The 12,875-nt window shown below is 31.0% G+C and overlaps 1 protein-coding gene across 2 annotated transcripts in view; it reads right to left on the reverse strand.

Moving 5' to 3' along the window:
• Positions 1 to 12,875, reverse strand: part of LOC108722787 (orexin receptor type 2) — a 53,944-nt gene that overhangs the window by 39,119 nt on the left and 1,950 nt on the right. For both annotated transcript variants that reach the window (XM_018448081.1, XM_018448083.1), the window contains exon 2: positions 7,120 to 7,654. In XM_018448081.1, the coding sequence (XP_018303583.1) occupies positions 7,120 to 7,575 (456 nt within the window). In that variant the 5' untranslated portion in view covers positions 7,576 to 7,654. The remainder of the gene's footprint in view (positions 1 to 7,119; positions 7,655 to 12,875) is intronic.

Consider the following 12,875-nt stretch of genomic DNA (forward strand, 5'->3'; position numbering starts at 1 on the left):
ATTAAAATGGATGGATTAACCCGTTGTGTATATTTGCAAGATTCTCGGCGGAAATTTATCCATAGTAATTACAGCGCATTGTCGAATGTAATTTACAGCAGTGTTAATTAACACGTGCGATCTACCCACGAACCACGTTCAGTCCCCGGACCGTGTTGTTCGCACGCTCGTTCGCTCTTGAATCGCGCGCACGTGCAAATCGATATAACGCGGCACGATGGCTTTCTGCCGTGATGGTATTTCTGTTCTCGATCTATGGGGCGGAATAATGGATTGCAAAGTTCGTTTGTTCCGAATCTCGCCAGAGTTATTCCCGCGATTTTTATGCGTTACGCGACGCGTAAGGTGCGAGCCTGCGTGGCTGGATTCAGTGCGAGGGTTGCGAGCGCGAACATGACAGATTCTGACAGTATTGATGATCAGCCAGTCGAGCGATGCGAGATACAATAGACGTGTACATCACGTATGGTTTCGCTATTTCGCAATTCACCATTGTATAATATTACACTGAAAAAAAAGATTGGCTGCTGCAGCAAATTAGATGGTAAAATATGGCATAGCATTTTTAATTGGTTGCAGCAGTCAATTTTTGGTTGTGTTAGTCTATCGAAATCCTATACTGACATTGCAGATAGGCTAACGTAACCAAAAATTGGCTACTGCAGCCAATTAAAAATGCTATGTCATATCTTACCATCTAATTTGCTGCAGCAGCCAATCTTTTTTTCAGTGTACGTACACTATTGTACAATGTCGTATGTATGATACGAAATCGCGGTATCGAGATTTCACGAGAGAAACGAATGACTACACCGAACTCGAATCCCGAGGAATCCGAGGATTCGTCCGAAATGGACTTTATAATGCGCCGTATTGGCTGCCGGTATTGCTGTAAATGTCGTGAAATGTTTTCGGGTCACGTAATAACAGAAGAATGCTCTCCTTTCTCTCACGTGTCTTTAATCGTTTTAATCCATTTTCGCGCCGTCGCGGATTACCGCGACGAGAATAATGTGCCGCCGTTTTAATTTTAAGGTATGTGCAACGGGACAGATGGAAATACACACGTGCAGTTAAGGACGTATATATGTAAACGCACGTTATTGGACATACAAGGATATGTAATGCATTCTGCGGGAGTGAACATAACAAATAGAATTTACATGTACGGACACGTACTCGTCTAATCGAGACGTAATCGAGTACGAGAATAACATGCAAATTCTTTTATGAATACTATAACAAATTAGCACTACATATCACTACGTCACGTTCAAAAATATAATCAACCAACTCTTATCGACCACTGTTGAGACCTCGACATTATTTCATTGAACATTAAAGTTTGCATACTTCAAGTTATCGAACTATAATAGAGAAAATCGTAAAAAAGAAATAATCTGCATTTTGTATATTTTCGTGAAATTGTCACACAACATTTGTAATATATTCAATTTTAATTTGCCAAATATATTAGTTATAATAATATAATAATAATAATAATAATTGTATGCATAATGAGTATTATTGAATTTTCCATATGTTTACAATTCTGGAACATTGTTTTCAAAATAATAAATTTATATAATTAATTTATTTATTGTAATTAACATTTTTAATAAATTCGATTAAATAAATAATATAATTAAAATTGATTTTGTTATCGATGACATAGTGATTTTTATGAATGATTATTATTTTTATAAATTCTTTTACGTATATATTTGAAAAATTATAAAATAATCACTTTTCAAAGTGTCTTATGATGACTTATGATTTCTGTTTTTTGTTGTTTAATTGATGAATTTCATATTTACAATAAATTTGCATTTATAATGGCATTTGTGAGAACTATCATGTTAATTATGAATATGCAACAGCACAGGATATTATCAGGATACTTTCCAGGTTACACATCGATTATAGGATCGATATATACCGGTAGAACATACGTCATTTATAACACGTTCACAAAACTGCAGTACTTGTTCATAGATGAAAAGATAAACGGTGCACATCGATTTCCCGTCGCGTTGCACGCATAAAAGTAATGGGTTGGTGAAATAATATTTATTATATTATCGTATTCTCTCTCTCTCTCTCTCTCTCTCTCTCACTCTCTGCGTTACATCGTATTGCTTACATTTCAGTCTGATTTTACGATCACATATTAGCATATAAATTATATACTATATTTTCTAATACGTAATACCATCGTTAACATTGCACATATACGTCCTATTTGCATTTAAATTTATGTTACATTTTGTAATATATTATATACATATATCTTGAATATAGTCAAAATTATTAATTAAATTGAAGGATTAATATTTTTACTTGTTATAAAATTAGTTCTTTGTGCCGGATAAAATATGTATTTTAAATGAGATAATTATTTCTTTAAGTATTTCTCGTATCTACTGAGAATATAGCTAACAAAATAATTTTTAAATGAAATAAATAATAAACAAAGATATATTAAAAAATCTATAAATGTTAATATATGTAAAATTATCATGATAAAAAAATTGGTTTCTGTATTGAAACTTCGACGAAACTTATAATGGTGATTTTTAATGGTAAAAAACACGAAGAAGAAAAGAATTTGATAAGGAAACGGAATAATAATGAAATCAAGATGTGAAGTTCGAAGTTTTAGATAATAGAGCATTGATAACTTTTTTAACTAGTTCACAATAAGATGTTAACATATTTCAGTAATGACTTTTAAAATGTGAATAAAAAATTCAGCGTTTCTATTTTTAAAGCTAACAGAAAACGATTGAGCACGCCGACTAAAAGTTGTTTGAAGATTATCAAAATTATCTCTTCTAAATATTATGTTGTACTTTTATCATTTTACAATAAAGAAAAAAAATATCGACTTTTAATATAAAAATTCAATTTTTTAGAAAAAAAATTTTTTATTCTTTTATACGAAGACAGTTTCTTAATAGTGTCACGAATAATCAATAGCGTCAGATATTTTCTAAAAGCCATTAACTTATGTTGATTAAAAAAATCGCGGTTTCTTCTAATTCAGTTTTCAATTAATACAGTATCACGGAAGAGAATTTTTTAATTTATTAATATGTATTTATTTTATATATTTTTACATAAAACAAAGTACTAGTTTCAATACTACGTTCTTCTCTTGATAAAATACAATATTGCGATTCAGTATTCAGTATTCATTAAAATGATACATATTTTATATGTACAAAATTATTTAAGTTCAAAAGAATTTAATAGCTCTTGCAAAATTTTCTTTTTAAGTAGTTCTTAGCCAGTTCCACATTTTATAAATATTTCATATACGTACATTTATGCATTTAATATATTCAAAACTGTATGCAAATAGCATCAGTTTTCATGAAAAAATTATAATACCTTAAAATTTACTTTCTCTATATATTTCTTTATATCAAGTGTTATACGTTACATTATTTAACATGTAATATATTCCACTGCGTTTATTCACTTATTAACGCAGTAATAAATAGTCTTTTAAAAGGCAAATTGAGATTCAACGAAACATTGAAACAATGATAATTTCCCAATCATTTATTTTTATTTATCTATGAGAAGATTGATGGAGGCGCCGGTGCTATTGGCAGCCAACAGCCTCGCGTTCCCAAAAATTACGTACTGGGTATGTCTTGATGGCCATACCCCACCATGCCGACATTAAATCGACACAATGCGCTATTGAAGTAGCGAGCACCCTTTTTGCTCAGCCCGTCGCACGCTGCGTCTTATAAACCTTGCGAGTCGGAAATTAAATACAAGTTAAATGTAGCACCTCTGGCCATCTATCGCACATTTGAGAAACTATCAGACACATAGTATATGACGCGATGACGAGGCGCGCTCAGACCCACGATGTTGTTATCGACTTATTCCGCGCTTTTTACATTTTCTACATCTTTTCAATTACACAAATAAAATCAAATTATCTATGTATTACATTTAAATATCTCTCAAGACGACTCTTATGTCTTTATTAGCTTAATAATTGCTCTATAGTTATGTATATATATTTATATTAATTTTACTACTGTATAATTATTTTCTTAATTTTTTCAACTCTCAATTTTTGTTATTATACAGGGTGTTCCATAACATGTATAATTTCAGAAATAAGTTTGAGACACAAAAATAACAAAAAGTTTTTATAAACATTTGTTTTGTACTTTTATCTCTGTGACCTCGTTTCCAAATTACAAACATTTTTGTGTTCATTAATTATAAACTGAATTAGCATAGAATCTTCGTATATCTTCACACGTCTTACTAATTTCTTAAAGATCGAAATGAAGAAGCTACGCTAGCTTAGTTTGTAATGAAAATGAAACACGAAAACTTCTGTAACTTGGAAACAAGGTTAGATAAACGTTTATATGAACTTTTTAACTTTTTTTGTGTCGTAAATTAATTTCTGATGTTATGTTCACACGTAATAAAACCATTTATTTATTATTTATCGAATATTACGAATCGGGAGAACAACATTTCGTGTAATTTTAGAAATTTTCCATTGAACATGATCGACAGAAAAAATGATTAATTCATTTCAATTTGTATCTATCACTGCGCAATTTTATATATTAGTTCAATTTGGCAATAGTGATTAACCGGAGATTTAATTAATGAAATATAAATGCTCGGAATTATAAATATCCAAAAACGCAAAATATTCCGATGATAAGCCAACAGGTCGTTGGATTTAAATGAAATGCATGATCAATTTTCTGCGAAGCATTAGCAAACAGAATTAACCGTGCACTCAAATTAACAATAGCGTAGCCTGTTGAAAAGCTTAATTTCGGTAAAATAGTGCAAAATTGGTAATTGAGTTAAATATAACTTAGATAAGAGGATTTTTATTACACGGACTGATTCATCAGCGTTGCGTGCTAGCAGAAAATAAAGTTCGCCTCCATAAATTTACTTTATATTCATATACGATATTATATGATAGATTATATACAATTTCGCATTGTTTATGTCTATTCATTTAACTTGTAGGGGACAAACGTAATAAAATATCGATTATCCGGACTGTAACACTGCCTATTTTAAATGAACACTTCTGAATCTCTAAACAGTTAATTTATTTTACTCATATTTTATATATCTCAGTTATTTTATTATTTTTAAAAAATTATTATAAGTATAGACTAGAGCATTTACAATTTTTTTTTTCATAGGTAAGGAAAAACTCTTTACTTTCATGAGATGTTGTGGTTGAATTTTGGATTGTTTATTTAAATATGATGCAAATTACATATATGCATACAACACATGTAATTAGCTTTTGCTATTAACTATAGTTACGTAAAAGAAAACTGAAATATTAATGAAATGCAAGTGTACAGTTGAAATTAATTAACCTCGATATAAATACCTGAATATATGTATTCTTGATGTAAAAACGAACTTTCAGAGGAGAGCGACTCGGCTCTTGTACGCATAATTTTTTGCATGACACATATATGGGGAACACATTTTCATATATTTGTATTTCCAAGCAGAAAACAAGAGAAAGGTTTTAAAAATAAACCTTTCATGTACACGATTAAGTATACAAAAAGGAGAATGAAAAAATTGTGCATAAGCCGCAGTTTGAAGCTTAAAACTTTGCGTCGCTCATCGTGTACATTATTATTTTGTAAGGTTAATAAAATTATCATTAAATTATAAAATATGCGCTTCAGATAATTCGATATCAGTCTTACAAATACATAAAAAAGCGATAAATTATTTGAATTTAAAATTATATCAAAACATTGAAAAATAAAACTAAAACTTCTACCTAAAATATCTAATGTCGTGAATATCAATAGTTGTATTTCAAGATTTTCAATTTGATTTTTCGATACTGTGACAAATGCAGCGATCGATGGGATGGAATCATGCAAAAAAGTAGAATGAGATGCCCGGAAGCTAATTTCGCAAAATATATTCCGCCTGACTTCCATGTCGCGGCAATTGCGAGTTCTGAGATGGTCGCGATGCGTTCGGGAATATCGGGATGTTTTCTGAAAAGCCGGCGCTCTCGGGGAAAACGCGTCTAATGGAAAATACGTCGGACTATCTCCAGTCGGTTTTTGCCAGTTTCATCACGTTCACCGCGAATCAGTGTGTCCGTAGAATCCATGCTGCCGGAATATATATTCTTTGGGGGATATTAAATCGGATAATATAGGGACTGAGATTACATCGTAAGTTCCTGGACGGACGTACAGTTAAAACCACTGAGATTCATGAAGTTTTTTATTTAGGCTTTTATCGTTTCTACTTCCATCCAAGGAAGCAATTCTATATGCATATAGTTTGGAGAAGTCCTTTATCGTCGTCTTCAAAAGTCTTGGGAACAAATTTTGTAAAATCACAAAAATTCATCTTCATTTCGTTGAATACAATCCCTCTTGAGATAAAAAAAGAGATAAAATAATTATAGTACATAATTATGTCATTAAATGCATCGTAACATGATAGTTACTTAAGTGACCAATCGCTGTGTCCATCTAATAATAAAAAATTCGCGTAAAATTTATTTTAAAAAAGTATCGTTATAGCGTAATACAAAGAAACGATTTTCTATTTGGATATTGGATTAAACGAGAATTACTAGGTAATTTCATTTATTCAAATAATTCTGCAGTGTATATAAGGAAATCCGAGATTCTAGGCTAAGTATAATAATAGATCGTACCAGAATCTATTGCCGTAAGGGGATAATCTCAACTTATCTACGCGCGGATAGGGACAATTTGCGAATCAAACACCTCTCTAATTTTCCTCGAGAATGGTTACCAGACCTTAATGAACTGGGTCAAATTACGAAACTTAATTAAGCTCATGAAAAGCAATGAGACTTCCGTATCAATTAATATAAAGCCTGTATAAAGCTTATAAATTTTGAAATAAGAGAATTAAAGATCATAAGATTTTCTTATGTGTGCAATGCATATAAAATCAATTAACATTTTGAAATTCTCTCGACATTTTTAAATTCTCTTATAATCGTTTTGCCTTGGAAATCGATTCAATAATTAGACAATCAAGATGTGGAAATGTTTCGATAATTCTTAATCGGGTGAAAACGCTTACCTGGAGATACGGCACGGCCTTGCAGAGTTTCAATCCGAGGAACCAGGTCTCCGTGACGTCCCAGAGAACCGACGGCGGCAGGCAGATCAGCAAGACGAGGAGATCGGCCACCGCCAGATTGACGATGAAATAATTGGTAACGGTACGCATTGAGTGATTGCGATAGACGGCCATGCAGACAAGTGCGTTGCCAATTAGGCCGATTATGAAGACGACGCTGTGCATTGCAATCAGCACCCAGTCGGTGAATTTCGGAAATATGTGCTGCACCATCAGCTCGATGTAATCCTCGTCCGGGATGCAGTAATCGTTGGTGCAATTCGTGACGTTAGTATACTCGAAGTTGCCACCATTGTCCGCGAACGAATAATAATCGACCCCATCCTCGTCGAGCGCGTCACATAAACGCGGCATCGCCGATACAAGCCAGATGATAATCATCACAGCGAGATTCATGTTTATTCGATCTTATTGTGTCATAGTATATCTCAATGCAAATCGTCGCTTGTGTGCAGTTAGACAATTAAATGTACACCTGGAAACGATTTAATTGCGATCTATTTCTAGTTACGCGATATTTTATCGCAGCATCGTGTATTCACTGACTGACGAAATTAGGGTGGATAATTTATTAGCTGAATCATCGATCGTATTAACGTCGATATTAACGTAATACGACAGAGTGTAAAATGTTCTTTTCAGAGATACTATTATACATTATTGCGTCGCGACGGAATTTAGTCGAATAACTCGTCAAATAAATCGCAAACGCGCGAATGCAAATCTGAGCATAGATAAAGCACAGCGCTGAAGTGTTTTCGCAATAATGGACTATGCTTTTAAAGTTCGCCCTCTTTTTCTTTCATAAGCGACTATGCTTATATGACCTTAGCACAGAATTTCTTCGAAGAGGGCATTTTGTTCTTCAGAGCGTGATTACAAACAGCTTCTGTCTATGCGCAGTAAAGAACATATATGTTTGTCGAAATTGAATTTATCTTCTATAGAAAGATACAATATTTTCACATTGCGCTTGAATTCCATAACTTCAATATGGTCTTCAGATACTAACTGTAATACGCTTTCGAGCTGGATTCCATGGATGTTCAACTTGCAAGATCCGAATAGTTTTGAATTACCTGCCAAATCGCATTTTCCTCATTTAATCGTAGCGTTCGGACAGCCACGAAATATTTGTAGACAAGATATGATATTTAAATTCAAATATGCTTCATCCAAATCAATTTCCATAAATCAAGAGAGTTTCCTTCTTTTTTCTTTTTTATCAAAATTTTGTATTGGAAACATTCGCTTTAACCGTTTGAGTCACGCAATTAAAGGAAAAGACTAATCTCTGAAAAATGTATAGAATTATAGGTTTTTGAGGTAGCTGAAATCAAATCTTACATCAGATTTTAAAAAAATTGAAATCCAAGATGGCGAGCACAATGGCGGCTTAAAAAGTAAATTAATTCCTGATTTTCACTACAATTCGTATTCTATCTGAAAAATCCGTAAATATATATATAAGGGTTTTCTGAAGTGACTAAATATAAATCCATTGAAACTCAAATCCATTGAATTATAAAAAATTGAAATACAATTTATAAAAAAATGTTGAAATATATATAATTTATAAAACAAACGTAAGAATATTAAAATAAAATTTGTGAAACAAACCGAATGCATATTCATAACTAGCGACCTTAAAAACACAAATATAACTAAAAAAATATGTTTATAGGAGTTTTTTTCACAAATGAATTTAATCTAAAAAAAAGCGCTTTTTCGCGTTAAAATGTTTATAACAAAAAAATACAAACAAAATGGAAAAATCAGTACATAGAAGTCGAAATTAAATATTAATGTAGTGAATAATGAAAAAAAGAATCATTAATTTCGGTGAAATCTTTGAAATACAGTCTAGAAAAGAAGAGCCGTAAGGTGTAATATATATGTTATGCTGTGACTCAAAGGGTTAAACATTCTTTAATTAGACAAAAACTAAACAAGTTAAAAACATGTTATCAAGTCGATTATGCACGTGCGAATCGGCGTTACGTCGTAGATATTTAATTAAATTGATACAGTCGGTAAAATACCTTGAAATTTCGTGAAATTTCGCAAATGATAGGGAAGAGTTACATATTCATTCGAATAATGTCAATCAAGGTAGCGATCATGTAACTCCCTAGGGCGAAAATGTGAAAAGTGAAAAATTTCTTTTCTCTCTTATTATCTTCAGGTGCAGTCTCAACAACTCCGATTAATTTAATCGACCGATTAAATTTCAGAATTGCCAATTAGAAAGTTAAATCTGGCATCTGTGAAGAACGATGTAATATATATTGCTTTTATTGCATGTGTATGATAATATTTCTACGTAAATTATGTTAATTAAAAGTTTTACTTAATTATCACATAAATAAATTATAATTTGCAGAAAATTAAGATGTTTGAAATCGGCTAAATAATATAAATGTTCTTTTTTCATATTTTTGCCTCAAAAGAAAAGTTATATTGCTACTCAAAGTTTTATGTAAAAAACGGCTGAATAATGTGACTCTATGAGCGCGAATGTTGGTCACGACACAGCATTACAAATAAATCAGCGCTTATCCAGAATATTCCGGAATACATATTGCTCTATGTGAATTATAGTGTCGATCTTTGCTACCGAAATGTCAAAGGGGAATGTTTAGCTTTAGCTGAATGTCGATACTTAATATTATAAATCAGTCTGCAAGTTAAAGTTATGTATTTCAAATCTCTAGAGTTTACCTACAGACGTTTTACGGTAAAAACAAATAAAATAAATGAACAGTACCGTTTGAAATATCTTGTAATTAATTTATAATGTCATTATTTTACACTCTGATTAACATGAAGCTAATGAATCTCTCTGAGCAATTTTTTTATAACTGCGTATCATTTTTACCTTATTTATCAACGAATTCAATAAGGACTTTTTGTTGTTAAAATTTTGTGTTGTATGTTAATTTATCACATTATTATTTCATACGCTGATTAACATGGAATTATCGAATCTAAGCGGTTTTACGTAATTGTGTGTAATATTTTTATCTTGTTATCAGTAAATTCAATATAAGGTCTTTTTGTGTGACGCAGCTAAAAGCTTAATAAGGTAAATGTCCCAGTAGCTAGACGTTTAAGCATTAGATTCTCATAAGTAATACAATTTATAATATCAAAAAGGTTTTTAATATAAATATTTGTATTCATTTGAAAACTCAAGACTCCCTTAAACAAGGAAAAATTATTTGAATCCACTTATAACAATTATTAATTAAAATATTTAAATAAATAATGCGTCAATGTACCAGTGGCCGGATAAGCTGATCGGACACTAAGACGTAATTATTCCAGTGTCCGACCGCAATTGGAAAATTAATATGCTGAAAATAATAATATAAATAGACGTTTAATGACAAAAGACAACTAATTCAAATTGATCTTTAAAGTAAAAAAAGCATTTGAGATTAATATTAATATAAATAAATAAAGTTTTGTGTAACTGTCCGGACATAGGTACTGTCCGATCCCAGTGACTGGACATGTACCTATATGTCCATAACACTTTATTTATTTAAGTTAATATTAGTCTCAAATACGCTTTTTAAAACGTAATATTATAATTTAATTGTAATCTTTAAATGCAATTAAATTACAATATTGAAATAAAAAAGCATTTGAGATTAATAATAATAAATTTTGTGTAAGTGTCCGGACATAGGCACATGTCCGGACACTGGGACGTTAGTCGACGGTGAAATAGGCCGGCAGTATCTACCGCCAGAATTTATTGAATTAGAACGTTAGAGATGTAAAATGAAATGTTCAGAGACGATTTTTCGGAAGATACTGTTTTTCACCAATAATTCTGAACTCGATAAAGATCCAAGAAATGCGGTTTCCTTTATGTATTACAGAAATGTAAAAGACGTAGGGTTTTCTTCATCTAGTGATATAAGTCGTTCTGTCTCTCTTGACATTCCATAGGTGGCAAAAACAGAGAATGATACTTTCCATCAAACAAGCTGACATTATTTGCCGTTTATTTTTTATATTAAAATGACGTTAAAAATAACGAAGTTAAAAACGTCATTTTAACATTAATGTCATTTGACAAATAATGATTAAAATGATGACAAATATAATGTCAGCTTGTTTTATTGGATTGTCTCGACTTGTGTCATCAAATGAAAAACATCCAATATGTAACAATTTAGATTATTATTATTATTAACAATTGTGTGTCATTAATATATTCGTTTTACTTTTTCGCGTGTATTAATTTAATACCGAAATTTATACCATCAACTAATTTCCATTACCAATTTATTTTATTAAAGGGAAATAGCTATGACTAATTTATATCATAAGTTCGGAAAAGCCATTTGCATATAGATATACAGCTCAGGCACAGCTCAATCCCATTTTTCTTAACGTCATATCTCATAAATCATAATTCATTTATTTATGTCGTAATTCAAGATGCCTTATCGTATTTCCCATGCGTAAAATAACTTCGCTTCGAACTGAGGAAAAGGTTAATTATTTATTTGCTTTTAAATTAAATTTATGAAGAATTTTTTATTTCTAATGATTTGCGGAACGAAAAATATGGAACGTGAATTGTTACTTCAATTTTTTATCAACAGAAATTTTTTATCAGCATAAATACTTTTGCGACTGTTTTGGGATACCACAGACAGTAATTATTTGCATGCCAATTATAACAGAGAACAAAAAGTAAAAAAACTTCAAAAATTTTAAATTTTCTTATGCATCCTTAAATTTTGAAAATGATTATTAATTTATGAGAAAAATCAGTATCCTCAAAATTTTTATATTTTCGTCTTTTTCAGATTATATACTTCTAATTATATTAAAACAGTTCCAAATACATAAATAATACTATTGACTTAATGTTATTTTAATAATATTGATGTAATATTACTATCAGACATAAAGTGATTAATATTATTTGTAATATGAGATATTATGAACCGTTTAACAACTCCTGTGTAATATCATGTAATGACATTTATATTTTACGTAATGAGAAGATATAAGTAATTTCGTTGTGTACTATTTATTACATATTTTTCTAATAATTACTGTAAACTCAATTGATTATCGGAACTAATCTTATTAGTCTTCAAGGAGTTTTATTTTGCAGATTACTGTTTAAGATTAATCTTTGTCTTTCAGTTTACGTTAACGTAATGATCTCACTCTTAAAGTTTTTTTTAACCGTCGGTGGAGAGAATAACGATGCAACTTTGAACCTTATCGAAAAATTTTTATCGTTACTTCCCACCTAACCGTAAAAACTGCTAACCAATAAAAAAGTGCTAATGTTGTGTTAGAGAGTTTCCTCTTTTTCTCTCTACTCTTTTATCGCATCGTGAACAACGAGACATTTACTCGTAAAATTTCATGACTCCGTCGGATATAATTGAAACGACCCGTTGTATCTTTCGTAGTTATTTCCTATTTTAGTTCGTAAATTTTATTTCATGGCATTTCAATGGCATTTGTATTTGTAAAATACTATTTTGTAACGCGATTCGCACATTTTCAATTCTAACGTGAGGCGATCGAGGTATGCAATTAATTATGCAAGCAGAAAATATATACGCTTCCGCAGATATTACGGAAATTGAACTGTTGCATGTATGTAGGTAGTGAGACATTCCACCGAGAGAAATATTTAGTACGTATAACTATTT

Source organism: Mycetomoellerius zeteki, unplaced genomic scaffold, assembly GCF_001594055.1.
Source record: "Mycetomoellerius zeteki isolate Tzet28-1 unplaced genomic scaffold, Tzet1.0 scaffold219, whole genome shotgun sequence".
NCBI classification, from domain to species: Eukaryota; Metazoa; Arthropoda; class Insecta; order Hymenoptera; family Formicidae; genus Mycetomoellerius; species Mycetomoellerius zeteki.